General features: G+C 33.3%; 1 protein-coding gene across 2 annotated transcripts in view; it reads right to left on the bottom strand.

Annotated features, from left to right (window-relative positions):
* Positions 1–25,789, bottom strand: part of LOC118269812 (neuropeptide CCHamide-1) — a 29,830-nt gene extending 4,041 nt beyond the window's left edge. Inside the window, exons 1-4 of one of the 2 annotated variants that reach the window (XM_035585131.2) lie at positions 25,730–25,789; positions 16,309–16,428; positions 7,938–8,015; positions 3,131–3,166 (exon numbers count right to left, since the gene is read on the bottom strand). In XM_035585131.2, coding sequence (XP_035441024.2) covers positions 3,131–3,166; positions 7,938–8,015; positions 16,309–16,405 — 211 coding nt within the window. In that variant the 5' untranslated portion in view covers positions 16,406–16,428; positions 25,730–25,789. The remainder of the gene's footprint in view (positions 1–3,130; positions 3,167–7,937; positions 8,016–16,308; positions 16,429–25,729) is intronic. The other variant, XM_035585133.2, reaches the window with a different exon arrangement.
* Between the last annotated feature and the right edge of the window lie 719 nt (positions 25,790–26,508).

Genomic DNA, 26,508 nt, shown 5'->3' with positions numbered 1-26,508 from the left:
CTTATTTTATTAGTTACTTCGGCGTTTTGAGCTTACAATTTCGTTTATGGTGTTGTTACAATTCCGTTGATTGTGTACGTATTCATTGTTATGGTAAGATCAGCAAGTGAGCCGCCGATTTACCTGATGGTAAGCATGCGCTGCCGCCCATGGACACCCGAAGCACTAAAGGCGCCACGAGCGTTATCGGCCTTTTGGTTGGGTTCTTGGGGAATCGGGGATTAGGAAGATTGGGAAGGGAGTAGTTAGATTTAGATTTCAGCCATGATCGTCCCATTGCAGGGCAAAGGCCTCCCTACTTTCCTTCCACTCCTCTCTGTTTAAAGGGAGTAATTGGACCTCCGGTAATAAATTAAGTCTTTACTTATCATACAAAATTTTGATTAAATATGTTACTATCTCAATCGACCATATTCCACATCTCTTTCCTAATATATGCCTATTTTTATTAAGTACTTTGTTCAACAGCTTGTAGCCATGTGTGTAACCAGCCTTAGCAATTAAGGCGGTCCCGATTGTGCTCATTATGCGGGCTGGGATTAAAACGTCGGCAGGTGACTTGTATTAGACATTTTATACAATACAGATTATACGATATTATTATATTGTTTTTCGGATAATGTTGTAATAGTAGCTAAACACACACATACACCGGCTTTAAAATATTAGAAGGAAAGGTTAGAATTTTCTACTCTATCGTTTTATTCCTATTTAAGTATATTAGTTAGTATATAATTATGATTTGTTCCTGTTACATATTTTATATTATTTGTGCTGTTAAGCTGGCCACTTATAAGAGTGGAAACTTTTATATGATCTTCTTTTGTTTTACGAAATATATTGAATGTGCTTCTGACTATTTGAATAAATCACATGTTAAATTATTTCGGCAATATATTATATTTAAAATAGCAGTTCCACAACCTACCAGGGTTTATTGAAGCAATACAAAGGTGTATTGATTATTACCGTATTCACTAGTTGCTTTTAAAAAGTCATAATATTAAATATTTTTAATTTTGGTATTTTTAGTAATGAAATTAAATGTTAGGGTTAAATAATATGTAAAATTATATGGCATTGTCTTGGAACCAGCGGTTTATTACGTTTTATAAATAAATAAATAATAAAGTAAATAAATTTCTGTGGTAGACAGTCGTTACCGATTTCATAAATAGTACGTTAATGGTAATGGAATACTCAGTATTTGTTTGTTTAGGAAGCGATAAAGTTTCATCTTGAATTTCAATGAGAATCAGAATTTCAATCAGAATATTTATGGTCACCTGTAATTTTTAACCAAGTAACAATAATAAGGTTTGTTAATTATGTGTGGGAGAGCCATGCTTCGGCATGTGTGGGCTGGCTTGATCGCAGTGATACCACGGCCTCTTAGAAAACCAACGTGAAACAACGCTTGCCAACGCAAGCGTCAATAAGTGAGTAAACCGGTGGCCAAATTCCCCCTTCCCAATCTTCCCAATCCCCGATTCCCTAACAACCCTTAAATTCCTAACCCTCAAAAGACCGGCAACGCACTTGTAACGCCTCTGGTGTTTCAAGTGTCCATGGCAAAAAATATGTAATATTTTTTATATTAAAGTTTACCAATATTTTGTCCATTCACTAAGTTCATTGGAATATGGCTCAGACCTTTCCAATGGTGAGGTCTGACGGCCCCCAATACTCGGAGTAGACCCTTCATAGAATGGGAAGGAAAATGTAAGGTTTCCATCAAAATATTGTGTTTCCTTACCAATTTAGTGATAGAATTTATTTTAGTTACGAATCGTCACTTCAATGAAAATTCAAATATCGCGTGATGTACTTGACTTTAATTAATTTATTTAAAATATGTTATATAACAATATCTTTAAATCATGGATCGACTCGTTGTCGACAATGTTAGAGCTAATTAGACGATTGTCTTTAGCTTTTCTCAATATATGTACATATATGTATAGGTACACCGTTATTTTAGTTAAGACTAGACAAGGTGCTTTTTTGTAACATTTTAAAAATATATAACCTTTTTATTATAGCTTTCGTGAGACATACTAAATTAATTATCATGTTTATTTAATAAATTGATATTATGTCATCGGCTTACTCGCGTAACTGTTTGACGATGAACTTGACTTGCTACTGTCTTGCTACAGTCGCCGCGTCGTGTGTCCATGCTGCTCATGAATATAAGCCTCTAGCGTGGCTTAGAACTAGTCGAGTTCCTCGTCAAACAGTTACGTGAGTAAGCCGATAACAAAATAATTATCAAATAAACCTTTAGGTAGATACAATCAAAATCAGAAAAAAACCCAATTACCATACAAATACCTACATAATTGCAACAAAACTCATCCGATGCAGATCGTGGGAGTAATTTGAAAGCACCATAAGTGTCAATAAACGGTAATAATCCCACTATCACGGAATGTGGGAGTGGACATCAATATTACGTGTGTAAAGCCCACGGATTAAAATAAAAGCAATATTCACGATAGTAGTTTGCCGGCTAACGTTATAAAAATGGCCGCCGACAACGTATAGGTAAATGATATTTGATTGGGCCATCATCGGTTTTTGGTTAGTGTTATCTAAGTTTTGTCTAGTCTGGAGATTCTTTGTTTTGTTACTCTTTGTTTTTTTGGTTAGTTAAAGTGTTATAATTATAGTGATAATATATCGTGGTTGTGTAATAAGGTTACACGTTTAATGACAGGATCAAGAATTAAACTTTTATATTTATAGAATTAGGAAATTGCGTTGTGGAAATAAACTGACATAAACTAAATAAGAAAGTTACGTTTTTTTTCACACAAACTTTCACATTGGCGCGGTTTTACCCACTAAGCTCCTCTTCTATTGATTTGAGCGTGATGTTTTATATCTTTCTCGATAAATGGACAACACAACAAAAACATATCATTTAAATTGGACCTGCTTTCCAGTTTCAGAGATTATTGCTTTCAAACAAACTCTTCAGCTTTATATGTATAAATAGTATAGTATATACGATTGGGGTATAATGTATGTGTATTTACCAGGGATTCTAAATGTGTAACAATATGTAACTTAATCTTACGATATCTGTATATATCTATATATATGATAAATAGGTCATTGAACTCACCTCCCCAGCACGAATGGCCGTAGCTTAAGCAGGAACCTGAAACCATACAAATATTACATTTAGGATTTTGATATTAATAGAATTTGCAACTTTAGATATTGATTTTGGGCCTTAAATATCTTGTTAATGTAGTGAGTACTACCATTTTAGAGTCTAGCTTAAATATATCTGATTATTTTTTGTTGATTTTTTGTTATAAGATGTTCTAAAATTATCCACGGCTTTAATGGGAGGTAGTGTTGTATTTGAAGATTACTATAGTGAAAAAAATCGATATATTATGATGGTTTTCCATTATAAGTATCATACTACATTGAACATGGATTATGCTAATGCGAATCAGTTCTGAAGTATTTTCTGTTTTTGACTGCCAATAGAAAACTTCAAGGTAAATGCTCCGCTAACTTCGGTCACCGGTGACCACCACGCTGTTCAATGTGTTATTCGTCTAGTTTTCGTATTCTTACCATTGCCTTAAAAAAACTATCTATACTCAATCTCGAACCAAATCAAATGCAAAACAACTTCACAAAACACTATCCACGAAGAAGTCATTAGACACAAATAGACTTCTACGCCAAGAAGGTATATGACTATTAGACTTCTACGCCACGGGTACCGAGATTACTGGGACTACAGTGTCCCATCCCTAACAGCACTTTGTGTCTTAACAACTAGAGATGCATTAGCTTTGAGTGTCCTGCTAATACGATCATAGTGTAGTCCAATAACTGAATACGTGACCTAGGTATTTAGGTCATTTAGGAAGATGATAGGATGATAGGACATAGGTAGTCATGAGGTCAATTTCATTGTGTTCGATGGTATATGGATGTCTATTAAAGGTCAATTTATTCGTTTCTTGGATTTGATCCTGTTAGATTTCGGTTAGTTAAGATGTAAAAAAAACAAACTACCGAACATAGTACCTCCTCTTTTTTAAAGTCGGTAATAATGTGGCTAGATGCAATCAATGCAGGTGTTGTGTTTTTCTTACGAGATTATTATTGTAGCTTTTCTTTTTAATCCAACAGTGCTTTTAATCCAACCCTACTTGTACATGATGGTGTAAAAAATACTTGAAGTATTTAAGTATAGAAATTATCGCAGAAGTAAAATTACTAAATGTACAATGAAAAAGCTTAATGTACAATAAGAAAAAGCGAATAGTATGGGCAAAACAGTTAAGATTTTTAAAATTTCTAGTTGCTCTAAAAAATCCTGCTTTTTTGGTACGTCAAAATAACCCTATTATAGGGTATTAAAATTTAAATAAATTATCTTACTCAGTAGTCACAATACATAGTTGATCCTGACTTGTCTTAGTAAGTAAAACACAAACTGAATACGTAAAACACGTGTTAAAACGCGAACCTCCATTTTTTTCAAGTCGGTTTAAAAAATCATCTTATACTCTTACATGAATTACCTACGTCACAACCCATAGGTGCCTACACTTCACAAAATAGCAGTACTACAATCAATTCATATTCAGAATCAGTGGTACAATTCAATTGTTTTCAAACACACTGATATATTGTTGAACGCATAAAGATTTCCCTACGGAACCATTGGCAGGGTTCCCTTTGAGCACCATCTCTTCATTGGAAACAATTTGCTCATTCGATTTTACAAAGAGATGTTCATATAAATCACTTTGTTTACCTTTCAGACTGGTTTGAAGTCTGTTTATTTTATTGACATAGAATTTTGTTTGGTCGGAAAAGGTGTTGTTAATGTCGCAGGGATTTATTTTTAAAAACAACTTAAAGGGAGTGTGAATTGTATTGGTGTTGTCAAGCGACTTTTTATTCAAATGTAGATATACTTAAGAGTGAATTTGTCTTGTTCCTGTAAAATACAGATAAGTGAGTGTGATACCAAGGTCACACAGAAAATCGACGTGAAACAAAGCTTGCGTTGTGTTTGGTTGTGTGGGTGAGGTTACCATAGGCCCAATCACCACCCTTCCCAATCGGGGTGATTCTCAATCTTCACTTCTAAATTTTGATTCGTTTTATGTAAGTATTGTTTTCTTATACGACAAAATTTTCAGCAAGACGTACCAAATGGGCCGTAAGCATGTGTGACTAGTTGATTAATCGCCCAAAAATACGTGTCTAATGTTATTTCATTACCTAACTGACGGAGTAAATAGAATTTTAATCTTTATATCCCGTCATCATCCCTATTATTAGGTGGAACGCATGGTCTTTATTATTTTCCAAAACCTCAAGAAAGAAAGAACATGACATAAACAAGACATCAATACAGAAGTTAGACAAAATTAATCTAGACACTAAACAATTTCTTATCCCTAACATAACACTATCATTAGGTAAATTCGAATTTCATGTACCTTTAGATAATACATGTCCAACTTTGGTCCTAACTAACTCACCTACAAGATGAAGGATGTTAGAAAGGCGATCTTAATTCTAAGACAACACCTTTGTACCTAGTATAATGACGTCAGACTTTTAGATATACTCATTTTGTTGATGAGTCAATCGATTTGAACTTCTTTGCTATGAATTAGGGATGATGTCGGGGTATGAAAATTAAAAATCTATTTAGTCCGTCAGTTAGGTAATGAAGAAATATTCGACACGAATTTCTTGGTTTTGTCATATAATTATTACAATACTTAGATAAAACGAAACAAAGTTTAGGAGTGGGAGTAAATACGTCATTTCTACGTATAAAATGTACCTAGAAGTGACGTCACACGATATTTCAAATCGATATATCTTCGAAAGTATTTGATTCCGTAAGAAAATAAAAAAACGTGTCTAATGTTTTACAATAATCTACAAGACGAACATTAAAATAAAAATTAGACATCTATCCGATGATAAAGACGGTATATTAAAGTTGTACGTAGTTCTATTATTTTATTTAATAATGTTTTATTCAATGAGGTCGACCTAAATCCAAAGCCTAATCGCCACTTTAAATCAATTTCTGTACCAAAGAGGAGATCATTCAAATGAGAAATTAATTAAATGAAATGTACATAAAACTAAGTTTTTTAACTAAATTCTTCTACACTTGAAGCAATGTTTACATTTCAATTCAACACAAACAAAGCTAAACTAACAATTTTAATAATATCTCAATATAATAAATTAAAAAATACTACGAATATAGCCTTGACTATGCGTTTTACACTAACTATCGGGAAAGCGTTTAACAAATGATTCTTAGAACTAAATAAATATATGAGTTCATGGAACAGAGTGAATGGTAATGAGGGAATCAGTATGCAAACTCATGCTGAGTAGCAGTAGCAGCCCAGTAACAGTGACCCATGCCGTGTTTTCCTATAAAACTGTAAAATTGACAATTCACACGTGACTTGTTAACAAGCTCTTGGAATATTGCACAGAGTAGAGAATTCGTTGCAGAGGCAGCACTTCGAAATGGTTATTTAGATTTTTCTATTATTTTTGTTTAGTATAGATATTTTTGTTAATTATTTAATTCATGCATGCATGTTGTAATTTTAGATCTGTTTTATTGTGTGATGCTTTGTTTAAATATTCCTTGTTCTGCTAAAAAAATATAAATATTTCATGTGTTTTATTGTAACAATGATTACTTTTGTTTGTGTTGCATTTCTGGTGCAACGTGCCCGGTGCCGAATAAATTATTTTCTTTCTTTCTTTGATGTTATTACAAGCTTAATTTCCACATGAAAAAAAAGATTTTTTTAATACTGGAAAATTATTAGTCAAAACTAGCTATAATCCTATAATATTATTCCAGTTAACTAGGTACTCAGAAATCATAAGCATTCTTCCGATATTTGAAGAGGTAACGCGCAAAAAACTCAATTAGATACCAATCTATTTAAAATTCATGGTTTCGCGAAATCAAATTAAGAACACAAGGACCCGACATCTTGTGGCTACAATACAATGTTGCCAATATAATAAAACCCACTTACATTTCGTTAACAAACTTTTGTTTAAAAACAAAGGTACGATTAATTTTGAATAATGGCCTATTGGCCGTAATTCCTACTCCAATAAAAACAATTGTTTGTATCTAATTACTTATTGGTAGAAACTCTCTATTATTTGTCTTGCTTGACACACAAAACTGCCCACATATTTTATTTTAATATAATTGAACTTTTAAAGCATTGAATTTATATTTAGGACGAGTGCTTGAAGGTATAATTTAATATACTTTTTCATTGCTGTTCTATAATATATTGAATCGTAAATAGCACTAGACATTAATGGAAGTACAACAGATAATTTTAATGTGTAAAAAAAGAGTAAGAAGAGACTGAATAATATGGGCAAAATTGTGAAAAGACTTTTGGTATAAGTAGTTACTCTATAAAATCTGGCGTTTTTTTGGTACGTAATTTTTTTTTCTGGGTATAAAACATTAAAGATCATCTTTTCTCAATGGTCACTATACATAGGTCGGTATACGGTCGCGACCAAGTCGTGATTTTACATTAATCTTTATAAACGACGAAATACACTGAAAAATACGTCTTCTGATTAGATATCTGATCTATTTGAGGCAGCCATAGCATGCAGAAAATGACTAAAAACTTAGTAGCTTGTTAGTAATACTAAACATACTAAGCCTAAACTAGTATTAGGTATTTAATATGACAACTTAAGCCCTATTCAAAATCTAAAACATTACAAAACCAATCAAATCTCTCGATTCTCAAATTTTAAATTTAGAACAAACAACAGTAACATGCACTGGCCTACGATTGATGCATTATGTATGTACAGCCAAAGCGCATGCGCTTGTATCAATCTTTGCATGTCCATACCTCCGCGTTGACTGCGCCACCCGCCGACTTTTTCTAAGAGGGTCGACGTTTTGCTACCCCTACTGTTAATTCTCTGCTCTGTGGATGAAATACATGTTATTAGTTTAGGCTATGGATGATAACGATGACGAGCCTCTTGCTTGTTAGGCAAAACCCGCGACATCGTGGGTACAGAAATGTCATTCCCGTGGGAAATTGGGAAAATCCTCTTTTAATGCTCCCATACACTTCTCAAGGAACATAGACGGTAAGTTTCAGCTTTCTATGTCCGGTAGTTTTATTTATAGTTAGATAGAGAATGCTTAGTACAAGTTGGTTTTATGTTTAACAAGATCAAAACGTTACCACGTTTTCACTCTGATTGGTTTATTTATTAGAGCATACCAATCAGAGCGCCGAACGCGTTCACGTACCTAAATGTAAAACGAACTCATACTAAGGCCCTAGATGATAGTAGGTCAATATAGACAGGAAAGTTTATACATATATCTCTATAAACATGATTGACATAATGTGCCGAAAATTTGTGTTATAGTTTCTTGATGTATTTTGGTACATCAAAATTCGATTAATTGTTAGACAATGAAATGAAATGAACTAATGATTCATCAAAGTTCGCGTCTAATACGATGTAAAATGAATGTCGCTGTTGTCTTTTTGTTTGGTTTACACAACTGCTGGGCATGTCGTCAGTCTACGTTCAATGGTTAAGCTATTTCTTAGTAACGATCTTGTTCCGAAAACAATTGCTACGGACTGGGTTAAGTAAGGATTAAATGAGTCGTTGTATGGCTGTTAATAACCAATAATTCTTAGTTTCATGTTTTTTTGTTTATTTAGATTAATTAGTGCGTTTACTGTTAATTAATTAAACTGCTAAAAACAAAAAAGTGTTTAACACAGATCCTCCTAAATCATAATCTTTGCTTCTCATTGAATTTTTTCCAATAAATTAATTCATGGATATCATCAGTATTAAATTATGTTATGAAAAATGTGATTGGAAGGGTTGAGTCGACTGGTATGTTTGAAAATCATATGTAAAGAGCCTCTAGAATGGCTTGAAACTAGTCAAACAGTTGCGTGAGTATTCCCAAAAAAGTCGAATCCAAAAAAAGACTGTCGACATTAAATTAATTATTAATTTAATGTAATTCACGACAGTCTTTTTAATCATATTAATTACATTAATAATTACATTAATTTAATAATTAATAATATATATAATTAATAATTAATTTAATGTAATTCACGACAGTCTTTTTTGGGATTCGACTTTTTTCGGATTACTCACGCAACTGTTTGACTAGTTTCAAGCCATTCTAGAGGCTCATATACATATAATTTTCAAACACTCCATTCGAGTCAACCCTTCCAATCACTTATTTTTCATAACACACCAAACAAAATCATCCCACCAAAAAATCAAAGTCCATTTTACCAACCCTAAAACGCCTATGGACTAAACAAACAATTTTTAATCAACGGCTAAACAGCGTTTAAGATGAAAACTGACATTATTGGCACTTGTACTGTCTACTGTCCGTTGTGATCGGAAATGGGCAGTCGCCCACGTGCCGGGCAAACGAGAAACGCATTGTTTTTTAAAACGGTTACAACACTATTGATAGATTAAAATGTCGTGTCGTTTCTAAATGTGTTGTTTTTATTGTATTATTGCAATTTTATTGTATTGTATTTTATTGTGAATAATGTGGTTGCGTGTGGTGTGGTATTGAGTTAATATGTGGATTAAATGTGTTTAATAAAACAGTTTGTCTTCTTTGCAGTAACTTATTATGTTCAGATATCATCACGTTTATGAAAAATAGACTTCATAATAACATTACTGTTTTCTTGGAAGATCCAATATATCCTCCAAAATATGCAAATACAAATAGATTTTGTTAATGACCCAAATTTTTCGTTTGCTTATCTTTTAGAAAACTAACGTCGGCAACTCATCCGCTAACGTAGGCGCTATTGCGCTGCGCTTAGTGGTGCTTTTCCACCAGAGATGTGCTATGTAGCTATGCTACGACGACGTAATAGCTAAGCTGTAGAACTATGTGACCGTTTCCAATGATACTAAGCTATATAGCTGTGCTATGAAGATGTTTCGTCGCAAAGTAGCTGTGCAAGGAAGATGCGTAACTCGCGTTTGCAATGTATCGATAATAGGGAAGTCATCCATAGCACGCATCTTTCTATATTATAAAAAACATTGCTTAGTAGAGTCCAGTTTGACCAGTGCTAAGCTATGTTTACTCATGAATATGATTAGTGGAAGCCAAACGCATTCACAGTAGCATAGCACATTGCTAGTGAAAAAGCAGCCTAAGTCACCAAAAATTCTTGTAATGACAAAGAGAATGAAAAATAAAGTAAATATCTATTTTATACCTTTCTGTTCCATGGTCCACGCACCAAATTTTTTGTAATTTCCTTAAATTATTCCGCGGACATTAGTGTGGATTATACATTAAGTAGTTTATGTTCCAATAAAGAAAAATGACAAATAAAGTAAATATCTGTCATTTTAACCTACTCTATACAATATCGTGCACGACCTACCCCAATGCAACATGCAGGTCGACGCAATATGAAAGTACTGGCCATTAATTAATGGCTGAGTAACGATAATTAATGGGATTACTTGGAAGTTCATAACCTTTGTTACTTACTCATTACTTTTTGTATTTTTAGTTAAGTGCTCGTCATTGGAAATAGAGTTATTTCGTTTTTTCTTGTTAGGAACATTTTTTTGTCTTTATATATTTCCAATATTGCTAAATTTTAAGAAGATGGGTTGAGTGGGTAAAGCGCAAGGCAACAATCAAGCGTGTTTTTGCATTTTACTTTTATAATTGAAATTTGTAAGCGTATGTAACATATTAACCATGCTTTTAGTAGTTTTTAGATTAAATACCCAAATTATTGTTAGGCACACGCGTCCGATATTTTACGACGCCCCTAAATATATGTAATAACTTCGACAAATATTTCTTAATTTATTGGCACTAGTGATGGATAATAAAACTGATTTATATCACACATACATTAATACATACACATAATATCACACGTACACACAATCACATCATAATAAATAATGAATATTTAAAGTACTACAAATTAAAATTGCGAACCTCAACTTTTTAAGTCAGGTCCTACCTAAAATCTTCTCCTAAGTCTGAAAAACAATGCTGAAAACCGCATCAAAATCGGTTTACAAACAAACAAACATACATACACGTCAAACTAAGAACCTCTTTCTTTTGAAGTTGGTTAACAAGCACACGCAAGTCTAGTCTAGTCTAGGTACCCTGGAAAAATACTACAACAATCATCATTAAACAATTCTCAAAGGGATGTTCCAGAAAGTTCTTCTAATTGCCCTTTAATAATACCACGGGGAAGGGAAACAGTTCAAACGTATTCTTTTATATTGCACCTTGCAATTATACATTGTTAGGTTTACAAAGTAGTATGCTAATGTGTTTGTTCGAATTAAGTTCTTTTGTTTAGCTTCTGGGTTAATGACCTTTATTTGGAGTAGGCTGTTTAGAATATAAATTCATACGATTGCATGGTAGACGTGGTGGCTGGGTAACCGGCTACCGTGCAAAGTGTTGCGGTTTTCGATTCCCGCACGGAACAAAACTTTTTGAGATACACAAATTGTTGTTTCGAGTCTGGGTGTCATGTGTATATGAACTTGTAAATTTGTTAACGCACCCACGACACACGAGAAAATCTTAGTGTGGTGAAACGCTTTTAAAAAAAAAAAAAATACATATTTATGCAGTGAAAAAGAGGCGCTAATAGTATATGCATACGTAACGAGGCGACTCTTAATAACCAAAGAGGAATGCAGAAGTACATAAAAATGTGTACAATGCATATTTTTCATTAGAATGAACCGAGTCTGAAATTCTGGATAATTTCAGACTCGGTGTTATAACTGACAAATTTTCTAAAAACTAAAAAATGTCCAATCACCTATTGCCCGATCTAGAATCAGTACTTACTCTTAGTATGAGCTTGCTTTACGTTTAAAGTAATCGAAACGAAAGCGTGTTCGGGGCTCTGATTGCCCGGCTCGAATAAACCAACCTATCGCGCACGATAACTGATACAGCATCCATAGCTCAGTTATCGTACTTGTAACCACTTCTGTACAGACTTGTCTAACCTTCTGGGATAGAACAGGTCAAATGAAAACATAAAAACATAAAATAATACTGTTCATTTCTTATTATTTTGCATTTCACCGTGTTTATTTATTTTATATTAATAATAAATTTATATTATTTTGTTACGAAAACAACGCGGAGTTATTTCAAAATGTTCATTTGTTTTATTATTCAAGTTTATTCAAGTATCTATTGTTGGAATATGCTTCATTCAATGTAATAATAATTGGTTGGGATTCAATTCATTTCTGTAAATTCAAAATTTTGGTTAAAATGCCAATATTCAGTATCAGTTAACCAACTTTCGCAGCGTAAGTACGAATGGGCCGGCTCGGCTGGAGTGATACCAAATAAACAGAATACAGACGTGAAATAATTCTTGCGTTTTGTTTTGTAGTGTGAGTGAGGTTACTGGAGGCCTAATCACCCTCTTCAATGTCCCCAATCCCCAAACCAACAATCGTCAAATTCCTAACCTCAAAAGGCCGGCAACGCACTTCTAAACCCTTTGGTGTTTCGGGTGTCCATAAGCGGCGCTATGCGACGTCTGAAACCTTTACACAACACACGCGACCTATCTATCAATCTAAAATTTGAAATTTCGAAATAGGATATCTTAATATTTTGCCTGAGCCCTCTCTTGTTCACCACTCACGACTATAACTGTAGCACAGTTGAAAAACAGGCCTCAAGTAGGTAACAATCCACTTTTTGAACAAAAGTCTGACATCCCACGAGGTTAGATAGACCGACATATTTACAGTTATTGAAAAAAGTTTAACAACTAAACAAAACATGTGTTTGATCAAATCAATAAGTCAAATTGAATCAAGTTAATGTCAAGTTTGAACTTCGTAACTTTGTCACCAAAAAGTAAAAAAAAGTATGAAGTAAGGTGACAGTGTCAATGTAATCATGTTACCGATTTTTTTTATACGTGATTGGAATACTATGTAGGTAGCATTTATTTTTGTAGCGATGCGTAGGTATTTTAATACTTGTATGGTTAGTTGTAGGTAATTTTATTGAGTCGGTTGCTTGTAGATAGTATTTTTTGTTATTTATTTACTAAGCAAAGGATCTTTGTTTCGATTTTTGATCAAGGTTCAGTAAAGTTTTATTTAGGGTGTTTTAGTTTTTTCGGAGTTGCGGACAATGTAACAGGTTACCGGGGCTCAGACTCAAAGCAGGAGAAGGAACGGGGTGATTTTTAGTTAGTATAAGTCTGACACTCCCTTTCAACTCATCCCAAAAAATCTTAGTCAAAAGCACGGACTCCACATGGATAATAATACATCTCTTTTAAATAATTTGTAAAAAAATGGGAGTTACATTGAAAGTACATCTGTGTCTAAACTCTGATTAAACGGTGTTTGTATAACAGGCATTATGTAGTTACCTAATAAGGTATACAATGCAATAAAATGCTTACCGACTTAACCTTAAACAGGGATTTTGTAAAACACCAGTGACATTTGTCACCAACTCTAATAACATGTTACCCGGTACACCCACACCCCTGTTTCGGTGGAAGCCATTTGCAAAATGATGGCGAATGAGATTTGTCAAGGATTTCGCGGATAAGCCTTCTTGCATACATTACCTATTCGTCATCAGGTAGGTATTAACGCTTATTCACTGATATTACGTCAGAATTTCGTCATATTTCAGGAAATGTTACGAAAAGAAAAATTGGCTCCAATATTTTTGTTTTTCATTTCCGTCAACAAATGTGTGAGAATATCATTGGCAGATATTGTTTCTTTTTTTAATATTATAAGCCGGTAAACGAGCAGATAAAGCTATCGCCGCCAGCCGAAACACCATATGCGTTACAAGTGCATTGCCGCCCTTTTGGGGTAATTAGGCCTCCGGTAACCTCATTCACACAACGAAACGCAACGCAAGCGTTGTTTCACGTCGGTTTTCTGAGAGGGCGAGGTATCAATCCGGTCGAGATGGCCCATTCGTGACGAAGCAAGCAAGATAATTGGTTTATGATTTGCGGCTGTCATAGAAACCGCAATACTGCCAATACCACACATAGGCAGACAATTATCAACATAATTATTGTACATCGTTAACGTAATTTAGTATACTGTCTATTGTGTAACAATAGACAGTATACTAAATTACAGTAAGTAAGACAATCAACACTGGATTCGATAATCAGAGTAAAAAAAAAAACAGTTATTAAATTTTCCTATTTTGGTAATTCTCTTTTGAAGGGGAAATGGGAGTAATATTATTGAGGAGGAAAAAGGTGTAACTGCATAGACCTCTTCGGAATATTAAAATAATAGGGCACAGTTCCCGATAATCCAATCTTACTTTTATTAGTGTAATATTATTTACACAAAGCAAGACAACAGCTTCAAATCTGTAAAGGGCTAAGAAAAGTGCGCAAATTCGGTGTAATACCTAGTTTACCAGTTATGATATAAGTGCCATGTCATAGGTTGGGGGTAAGCATATCCCATTCCTGATTTTACGCTTTTTACATTACACCTATTTAAAAAAAATCTTGTATTGACACCAATGATGCCTTTAACCTTTTTAAATTTAAAAAGTATATGTTCGTTTTTATTTTGAGTTAATGCTTATAATATGAAAAAAAGGATTATAATAAAAAAGATTTTAATTTAGTAATTTATAATACAAACCAATGCATTTCGAAAATTCAAGTGGTATCAAAACCAAGAAAATATCTATTAAGTTATGAATCAAACCAACACAAACCAGTTAGAAATTAAGCTAGCCAAAATGTCAAAATACAGCTCACTGAGATACTCACAAACTGAAATAGCTCGTAAGTATATCGACACCAGCAATTTATACTACGCTAACTCGAAATTTGGAAAAAACTTTTTTATGCCAAGTTGCTTAAAATGTGTGTTTACATACGTCATAAAAAAATTGAGAAGAAATATGCAAAAATAAGAAAGTTACAAATCTTATAAAACGCTAAGTAAAGGTTCTTTTTGAAATCACTCGATTTATATTACGCCAACTATTATTAGCGGAGTGTGCGCGCGGATCACTTTGGTCAAAGTCCGTGCAACACTGCACTAACTCATAGTTAGCGTAGTTTAGTGCGTTCGTGTGAATACTTGTTCGTTTGTAAAATGAACGACTTAGCGACTTTTACGTAGTAAATACTTATGTGTTAACGTATTAATTAGTTTATTAATGGTACTTTGACTATTCTTTTTGTAATTAAGTACATTTCTTTATAAAAATATTGAAATATGCATCAGATGATTGATCATGCACTACGACCTCCCGTACTACACTACGCTAACATAAGTTAGACGTGTATAAGATGTAACATTTTTTTGATGAATTACGTTTATATACGGCTAACTTGCGCTAAATCAAAAAATATAAATAATTAAGGAAATATAAATATGAGATATTACAATGAATAAATTAAATATTAAGCATACCAAATTTGAAAAAAGTATCTTAATTAATGTAAAAGTTATCACGTTTTTCCCTTTAAACGTCTCTACTGTAAAGTACGCTTTTTGAGTTAGCGTAGTATAAATTGCTGGTGTCGATATGTATAGTTAGGTTCAGTTTAACAAATGACGCGTTTAGCTACTAAGCGTTGGTTGTCAGCACTCAGGGAGAGTACAACAGACGTTTTAGTTCTATAGTGCTCAGGGCTTTTACACTGTTGCTCATCCATTGTGCTATTTTCAAGCTATTTTTTACTGGTTTTTAAAGGAAATATGGTTTTCACGGTTGAAATTTCGATATATAGGTACAAATAATGTCTTTTAGAAGACGTAATTAACTTTTGTGAGTGTATTACTCATATAAAAGATTTTTTTCTAAAACAAACCAAAAAATAGTTTGTAAATTTGTAGTGGTACTTTAAAGTGCTATTATAAGGGACATCAACTATGCATATTTTAATAATAACTTGAGTCCCTATTCATAATTTACCAAATACAGATATTACAACAGCTTCGATTAACATCTGAATTTCTAGTCAAATATCACTAAATCTCTACTGGTACTACAAAGTACCAGTACAGATTCTGCAGCTATTTCGACTTGGATTACAATCTAAACATTCGTCTTGTACCAAATCTTGCTAGACAAGGTACTATAAAGTCTGTTTCAATTTGGATTTGAATATCTGTCTAAATGTTGATTCTGTGGCTTACCTGTAGCACATTCTGCAAGACATATGACGAGTAGCAGCGCAAACACTTTGGTGACGGTGCTGCGTGTCGAGCTGGCTCTGTTCGATCTGCGATCCATTGTGGTACTTCGAGTGGTAGATGCTGTAACAAACGGTGTGTATTATTTTTTGTAGATGTGTGTCAAATGTAGAAGAGTACTGGGTTTAGCGATAATAGATTTGAAATGTTGGTATTTTTAATATTTTTTTTACATGTAATTTAATATTTTTTTATGTATTTTATTCCATGACTGGCTGATTTGGTTGGTACACCGCTTTACTGGTACTTTTTTAATGGTAAATTTTTTTTTATTTATTAAGTTATTTTCGACAAGCGACAGGAGTGCAGCAATCTCCTTTTACCCGTTATAAAAATCATAAAAAGATTTTCATCTCATTTTCACATCACACCAGAATTTTATCAGAATCAAAAATGTAATTTTATAGTTCTTAAACTTCAATTGCATACAATAGAACAATACTCCAAAAAGACACAACACAAAGTACTCTTACACAAACTCAACATGCATAAATGCATTACATAAACTGTAATCAACACTCGTGAACTAAGATCTCATTCATTGTTCAAGGGAAAGCAAATATTTCGTCCAAATGAAATGTCTACATCCAATGCTAAGACTAACTGCAACTTGAATGCAATTAGCATATGAGTAACTAAACAATGTAGCATTCTTGTTTGCAATTAATGAGCATCATCAAACAATTTGTATTGTTTTTGTTTGGAACTCAGAATAGGACTTGTTTGCAGTCTAGACTTCTTCTTTGATCTATTAGGATATAAAAGGAAGTATCAATGACCTTTATAAATAGTAAAGCTGTTTGATCGGTGATTTTATTATTAAAAATATAGTTAGAATGTTGCTAAAATGCATTCAAAAGGTTTGCATTGCAATAGCCCCCTTTGAAAGGTCAAGTAATAAACAATGATTCGGAGCTGCGGACTACCTAGTGGGTTAGCGGGGCTCCGGATCGAAAAGCAGGAGTAGGAACGGGGTGGTTTTTAGTCAGTACGAGTCTGACGCTCCGTCTCGCCATGCCTAAGGCGGGAGAAGTCATTGGATGATTTTCCTTAAAAAATGTAGTAAATGATTTTTGGTGTCACTTTCAGTGTCACTAAATATGATTATTAAAGATCGCATTAAAATCGATTCCCGTTTAGGATCTATGATGCTTTATTGCCATTTTTAATCGAGAGTAAAATTTAATTATAATATTTTAACTAGCATATTGTCGATTATACTCTTTATTACTGCCTACAAAGGAACGTTAACGACTATTTCCATAGCGGGGTAAGCTGCCAAGTTGGACAGTTTGCGGTGAACCGAACTAATTAGTTCAATCTCTACTACCTGCATCTCCTGGCAACTTGTGCACTGTTATTATTGTAATCTAACTGCATAGCTGATTCACTTGGAAAACTTTGGCTATTAGCTAAAAATAAAACACATAACTTCAAATATCCTAATTCGGCATTATTTTAATTTATTAGGTTAGATATTACTCTATAGATATTATTATTTTATACAACAGTTGATTTCGAGACGACAAATCTCTATATAAGAACATTAAATAAATATTATGGAGACTTAGTGAGGGCACATACTGCTGGCTTTCTAGAATGGGTCCCGACTGCTTAAATTTTTCTTGTATTCTTGTTTTAGGGTTTTTTCATTTTCATATTATAAAGAAACGCAGTCGGGTTTTTTAGTTTTTTAAATTACCTTTTTTATTTTATTTTCTTTTAGTTTTATTATTTGTTATACATATTTTGATATATCTAGTGTCACTCTCACAGTAAATACGAATCAAACGACCGCTATCGAGCTGAAATCCATCGAGTCGTTCAGGCTAGAGAGTGAGCAATATTCGAATTTGGTGCCAAAAAACCGCCATTTTGTTTTTTTATTATTTTAATGTATCCAGTGTCACTCTCACAGTAAATACGAATCTAACGACACCTCTCAAGCCAAAATCCGTCAAGCCGTTTAGGCTGCAGAGCGTGCCAAACAATTATACATACATACATACATACATACATACTCTCGAAAAACATAACCCTCCTTCTGGCGCAGTCGGGTAAAAAAGCCATGCTTCAGCACGAATAGGCCGGTTCGACGGGATTGATACCATCCTCACAGAAAAACCGACATGAAACAACGCTTGCGTTATGTTTCGTCGTGTGCGTGAGGTTACCGGAGGCCCAATTACCCATCTGCCCAATCTCCCCAATCCTCAAAATCCTAACCCCCCGAAAGGCTGGCAACGCACTAGTAACGCTTCTAGATTTTTGGGTATATATATAATTGCTTACCATCCATCAGTTAGTTTAGTTATTTATAAAAAATATTTCTGATATTTTCTTAAAGCATGATAGGAGTTAATAATATGTTATTTGATAGCCAACTAAACTAATTCTACTCTCCGTCATTATTTTTTTTTCTTTTTGTATTCTTAGGAAAATAAATGTGTTTGTTTATTTAACTACATTTATAATAAAACTTAATAATAATATGCAAAAAGTTGCAATAGAAACCTTCATGAGGTAAGCCTTTTAATCTAGGATGTCGCTCTGTAGAAAAATGTAAAAGATCATAATCAGCGCTACAGCGTGGGGTCCAAAGTAAAAGATAAAGCGATTCACAAATTTTTTGCTCAGTTAAAGGTTAATGATATTGCTGTCGTTTAAAATTGAAAGAAAACTCAATGCTTTTGTGTTGTGTATTAAATTGTCAATAGGAAACTTAATAAGTACGGTATATGTTTCAAAATGTTTGAACAAAAAACGAGTAAGTTTGAAAAATTACCATTTGTTGAGTTATTTGCAAAATTAAAATATATTATACTGAAACTACTATAAAATATTGAAAAAGCTCATAAATACACTCTTTAATCGCCGCCCTACACCTTTGGTGCTTCGGATGTCCATATCCGAAGCACCAAAGGTGTTTCAAGTACGTTGCCGGCTTTTTGGGGGTTAGGAATTTTAGGGTTGTTGGGGAATCGGGGATTGGGAAGACACAACGCAAGCTTTGTTTCACGTCGGTTTTTAAAAACACTAGGTTACTTTACAGGTTTATACATTCTTTCCTTTAAAAATTCTAGTACAGAAAACTACTACAGAAAACCGACAATAAATAACCTTCCTTATCACAATTCCTCAGTTTATCGCTACCGCCCACAACTTAGCCCACGCGTCCTAAGAGTGGCGGTTATCTAAACAATACATTTGCATGTCTCCAGCCACCGGGACAGGTATATCTTGCAACTACTGAATACTCCTTTATTTATAATGCTTAGTTTTTTTTTTCATGCAACTTGCTACTATATTGCCACGGGCAGGTCGTTGCAAATGTATGGAGCTTTTGTTTCGTGTTTTAATGTGGGGTCTTCATGTTTGTTGGGTAGAATTTTTATATTAATCTAAGACATACATATTAAAAATGGTTCTTTACTTGTTTCTATAAGTATATGCATGGTTACGTCTTTTATCTGTTTGCAGAGGTGCACATTACGGCACTTAATACCGTGGTATAATGTACACCTACTTTTCACCATTTGTATTATAAGTCCCTTGTAATATAGGGAGGTGTAGCCTATTGCCATATACCGGGCATAATTCCGGACTCAGTGTTTCTACTGAGAAAATTTTGAAAATCCGGCAGTCGCACTTGCAACCACACGAACAACGAGGCAACTTGTTGCTATATACATACATATGTGTAATTGTACCTATAGCGTATACTTTTCGCATTAAAATATTTATGTATTGCCAGAATAAAATAGATTGTTAAATCTATAAAAAATATATGAACGGTGACAACGAAGAATAAGAAGTTAAGAGTAGGTACGAGTACTTCAAATATTTAATTACTATAATTTAGTTTAGCACCCGGTAGATAGTCCTTTCTTAGTAATTAAAATCAACAGTTAGCTACTACCTATCTCAGAAACTTACTGGACAGTCGAGTTTAAATATTGAATTTAATTTAATAATTGGTATATTTTAGATAGAAGTTTTCTTATGAATTTAACTTTGTTAAAGCTAGTGGATAAATCTGTTTAAAATGATATAAGTTTTTAAACTGACATGGTCATTAGTAATATCATTAGAACTTAAAACGGGATATTTACCATGTTTATTAGTTTTTGTGAGTTTCCGATGTTAAAGTACTAATGTGACTTTTTCCCAGTTATATGTACTTTCTAAGCATATTTAGACACCACTGACAAACGGTAAAGGAAAACATCCTGAGGAAACCTGGGCTTATAATTTCTAATTATAAGTTTGAAATCACCAACTCGCATTGAGCGAGGTAATTAATGCTCAAACCTTCTCCATGTAAGCAGAGTTTTTAGCACTTATAAAGGCTGTTGATGTGATAATTTATAAATAACTTTCAGTAAATGAATTTTTACCGACTTCAAAAAAAGTAAGTCGTGAGGAGTCAGTGCCATAAGCTCATATCAAAATAATATAACTGAATGCTCACTTGTAAACAGCTAAGATTTGAAGGAATAATTTTATTTATAACTTATGGCACCGGCTTCTAACCTATCAATGGGTGGATAACCTATCATTAGGTACTTATGATAGTAATTTTTTACTTTTTTATTGTTTTTAGTTTTTGGTGTTTTTGATCGAGCAAATAGCTTCACTAGAGGACTGACCTACAGACAGACGTTATTAATATTATTATATTTGCTTTGACGTTCAAAAGCGCCTTCCAGGTCTATTTGAAATAAATCATTTTGACTTTGACTTTGAAATCGGTTTATTTTAAACGCAATTTTTTTATCATTGGCCAGTTGCAAAACGTTGTTTGTTCACGTTTAGTAACAAAACCCGTATTCAAGGAAACTCTACCTTATAGGTTCGATTCAATACCAGTAAACCAATGAGTTGGCAATATTATTCAGTATAACTTTATGGCAGGTAACGTTAAATAAACAACGGTTAAACGTTATTTAATTAACGAGAACTTTAACTTGGATCATGCATATTCCATTGTTATGATTATATCAATATAACTACTGCCAATAATGTTAGGAAAACGTTTCTGTTCTATTTTTAATCGTTATTTATTTTTAAACGGTTTTATTTAGTTTCACCTGTTTGTTTGGGTCAAATTTAGTAAATGGCATTTAACCCCCTTCCTGACGTTCGATCGATCTGATATTTGGTACACACTCTTAATCTTGATGACCATACAATATAAATCGTTTTTATGTAGGTATTACTTGTTTATTAAAATACTGCTTTAGGTATATCATGGATGAGTGGTCGTAAATGTGACTGCTGAGCATAGAAACTTGGGATCGATTCTCAGTGTCGATTTAAGTAATTTTGGTCTAGTTTTCGGAAAATGTCTCCATATCTAAAATAGATATGCACTGAGTCTGATGATAATCGGTTTACCATTGACTTCTTAGGGCTCACGCAATAAAGAATTGGTGTAAATTGGGTATTACATTTTATACGTCTTTAGGGAACAGAGAGTAAAGTTCCCTAAGAAAAGGATCCTTCGACCAGGCGAGTTAATCATTCCTGAGGGCTTTCTGCCCAACGGTAGTTCGTTGGGATTTTCTATCCGCGTTAATTCGTATGTGCGATATATTATGACGTCATCCGTTGATTTGTTCGTCTATCGTCTATAAGTGCGACTTCTGTCATCTGTCATTTGTCGCCACCATGAAGCAAATACAAAGAGGAGATGTCATAACTGGATTTCCCTTTAACATAATGCGTGACACTTTACGGAGAGCGCTGGACGTTACAAACCACGCCTCTTTATTTTCCAACATGCGTTGACACGTTGTCAATTGTCCATATTTTAATGTGCCAGTTTCTGAGCGCCAATAACCTATCTATATCTTTTTACTTATAGTATTATTGGGCCGGGCCCATAATATGTTTTTCTCACAGTGCACGATCACATTAGGGTATCTCCTCTCTGTACTTGCTTGATGATCGCCACGCGTCTATTTGCAACTATTCTTTATACCCTTCAGGGATTAAAAGTAGTGCCATTATGAATTTCTTTGCAAATGAATGAATTTAAAATATGAATTTCTGTTTTAACAACTTAATACGAACATGAACAATGCATCGTGCACAGAGTATTCACGATAATTTATTAAATAATGTCCACAATCGAATATTAACGTACAATCCATCATTAATTATTACTGAACACCCATCATTACCTGTAAAGTTTCTGAAATTCACGAAACTGAAGACAATGTATTGTGTACTTGTATGCAAACTGTGGATGTTTGTCATAATTGTTTATCAATATTTTATTTACTGTGTTGTATTTATCCGCTTGTCAAGTTTAAAATAGCCAACTCGCACTGAACAAGCGTGGTGATTAATGCTCAAACCGTCTCCGTGTGAGAAGAGACCTTTGGTCAGCAGTGGCCAGTTGTAGGCTGTTGATGTGAATATGTGTTATATTTTTCATTGGCGGAAGTACAATGTGAAATAAACTCGAAAAACATAACCCTCCTACTGGCGCTGGGAGGAGCTCCTCCGCGTCTCGGGAAAACTATTCTAAATCACTATTCCACACGGACGTACTAACCAAGTCGCGGGCATAACTAGTAATCATCTATATTATATAAATATTTAAACCGATATGGTCACTAGTAATATTAGAACCTAAAATGGGATATTTACCATGTTTATTTTGTTTTTATGAGTTTCCGATATTTCGGCATTGTTGCAAGCGCCATGATTATTGATGAACTGTCGGAAACTCACATTAACTAATAAACATGATAAATATTCCGTTTTAAGTTCTAGTAATCATCGTATTTTTCGTATTGTAAAGCTCGTATCTGCCTACTCCATCCAGAATCAACAGGCGTCATTGTGCATATTTATAAACCACCTCTTTAATTTAACGAAATTGAAAAAAAAAATGGTTTAAATGTTAAACAAAAGAGGTGTATTAATTAATTTCGTGATTGATGGAATGTTAAAACATCTTATTTTGTTTGTTTAACGTAGGTACCTACCAGTATGTGCCTATACTTGGGTAATTTGGGCACATTGCCCACGTATGACTGATATTTTTTGTTACCCAAAAAGAATACTTAAAAATATCGGTATAATATCATGCTTTTAAGCCCTATAGGGGTAGGTAGAGTATGTAAACGAACATTTATCTTTCACAAATTATTTTTTTATAATAAAACTTAAGTTATACTAAGTGTGGGAGAGCCATGCTTCAGTACGAATAGGCCGGCTCAACCGGAGTGATACCACGGCCTCACAGAAAACCGACGTGAAACAACGCTTGCGTTGTGTAAGTAAGTAAGGTTACCGGAGACCTAATTACCCCCTTTACCAATCTTCCCAATCCTCGATCCCAACAATCTTATAACTCCTCTGAAGTTGCAGGTGTCCATAGGCGGCGGCGATTTACCGGTTTATACATTTAAAAAAACTGATAAATAATGTTATGTTGAGTCTCATGTGAATCCATTGCACTAGAATTCGAAAATTTACGTATTACTAACATTCTCCATTGTTGTAGAATTGTGTTAAAGTTGTGTAATTAAGATTCGAAAGAGTATTCTTTTATTGTCTTTCATTCATAACCACGAATCGGTTTTTATATTATTTATGATATAATATTTGTGTCTCAAAATAGAAGGTTGGAAATAATGATGTAGGCTAGTTTTTTCCTTTCACGTACGAAGCCGGAGGCGGACAGCTAGTTAGTTCATAATTGAATCAGAAAATTAGTCACCGACTTCATTATAATATTTGGAAATAAAATACTACATAATTTTAGCAAACACCTCTTCTTATACAGAACTGGAATACACATTTATCACCACGCTTGTTCTAAATGGTTAAACTCAAAGTCAAAATTATTTATTTCAAATAGACCGGGGAAGGCACTTTTGAACGTCAAAGCAAATATTACAATAATAATAAAAAGAAAATCTGTCTGTCGGCTAGTCCTCTAGTGAAGCTATTTGATCGTTTCAAAGTGTAGATCCTATGGATTAGTGATTTTAATTTTACATATAATTATTGTATTTTGTAGTTTATAAAATATGACGCGTTTTATTTCATAAAGTGGCTGAAGGGCACACATTATGTGGAAAACACCTAATTTCCACCAATTATGTATTTTGTCTTGCTGTATTTTGTAAGTATTGCTGAAATTTTTTCCGTTTCTCAGTAGTAGCACGGAGTCTGTAATTGTGCCCAGTTTCTGAGAGTAAGCTCGCCCCTTATTACATGAGACTTACAATATGAATGGTGAAAAGTGGGTGTACATTGTACAGTGGCATTACATGCCATAATGTGCAACTTCGGGGATAAAAAGACGTGACGATACGACGATGTATTTTGTCGTATTCTTAGTTTGTTTGGTACCGTACGGGTTAACGAGGCGCAACGTTTTTTTTTAACGAAAAAATCATAACGCTTTATATTAAATCTGCCGAAATAAGTACGCAGGTTACATTAATAGGGTAGATGACAATTTTTTTATGTCCGTCTTGTCGATAATTTTTTAAATATTAGACATGTATTTTTTATTTTGCGAGACGTCACTTCGACGGTACATTTTATACTTAGAAATGACGTATTTTCTCCCACTCCTAAACTTTGATTCTACGTGAATATTTGATTGTTATTTTATAATATCGTGTATAATATTTTTTCATTACCTAACTGACGGTCTAATTAGATTTTTAATTTTCATACCCCGTCATCATCACATCATTATCTTGACTGAATGACTAACTAAAAACCAGTCATATCATACATACGAGTAGTTTACGTGAAATTAAAGAAACTCTATACATTTCTTTTTCATAATTATTAAGCCCTTTCAAAAGTGCCTCGAAGACTCTTTGAGGTAGATTAAAAAACTGCCGTCTTTTTAAAACTGTTGCTCTATTTATTAAGATGGATGATAACTACATTTTTCTTTGCAAAACTTCTGTAGAAATATGTTGAGGAAATAGTTATTAAGTTTGTTTGTAAGTTTCCTTTTGATATTGAGTTGTTAAACCTATACTGCGGTTTACTCATTGGTGATTTTTTAATTTTTATTATTTGATTTTAAGTTATGTTGCATGTAGATTTTCACTGGTAATATGTAAACTATTTATTTATTTTATTTTTAGATATTTAATAAGAAAATATTCTAAAGTTTTTTTTATAAAAGTTTTATTTATATTTATATATTTCACTCATAAATTTTATTCTTAAATATATATTTTTCTTGAATAAAATTAATTCATTAAAATAAAAAAATTACGATTTAAAATTTCCACCTCTTAGTTTTAAGACAAATAAAATACAACCCCCTATACAACGACCACAAAAAAAAATACATAAAAAACTGGTGCGTACTTACATCTGTCCGTAAGTCCCGTCCGCACAGCTAGCGAGAAACAGGTATCTACTCGCCGATAGCACATCGCCCTCCCTTATATAGCGGCACCGGCCAGTACTCGTAAACGAGCGACGCCAGATTAAAAAATATTATGTGTTTTATAACGACTTGCATGTGACGTCATTACACACCATTATTTCTTACGTTATTGTTTGATTGGAATTAGGAGTTAGGGGTTAAGAAAAAATCGAAAGTATGTTTTTAGTTAGGATATAGGGGTAATTAAGCAAAGAAATTGATTGAAAATGTTGATAACGCGTAAATATAAATTCAAAAGACATTTTGAGTTGCTATTTTAGATTTTTAGTGTTAAAAAACGTTTAATTTTTTTAAAGAAATCATAACGATACTACAAAGTACATAAATACAATTGGCACTATAATATGCAATAATTTTACGTACTTACAGTATATTATCTATTGATAAAATGTCGAAAATAATACAAAAGAAAAAATCTATTAAGGATTACATTATTAGGAAATGCATTACTGAATTTCATGAGGCAGAAAGTTCTTTAAAAACATTACTCCCAAGTGATGCATATTATTTGTAACGAAAGGAAAATAATAGCGTTAACTGACGGACAGGAAACATGGAGTTTGGAATCAGAACCAACTGCCAAGCAAGTGATTTAGTTACCGGGTTGAGCAAAATTATTTTTTTCTTCTTTGATTATAGTATGACAGTAGACTTTGCAACTATACCCGGTTTATAGAAATAATATTCTCTATATGTAATTT

Source organism: Spodoptera frugiperda, chromosome 30 (assembly GCF_023101765.2).
Source record: "Spodoptera frugiperda isolate SF20-4 chromosome 30, AGI-APGP_CSIRO_Sfru_2.0, whole genome shotgun sequence".
Taxonomy (NCBI): Eukaryota; Metazoa; Arthropoda; class Insecta; order Lepidoptera; family Noctuidae; genus Spodoptera; species Spodoptera frugiperda.
The sequence above is the reverse complement of the archived record's forward strand: the minus strand, read 5'-3'. Positions and strand labels throughout refer to the sequence as shown.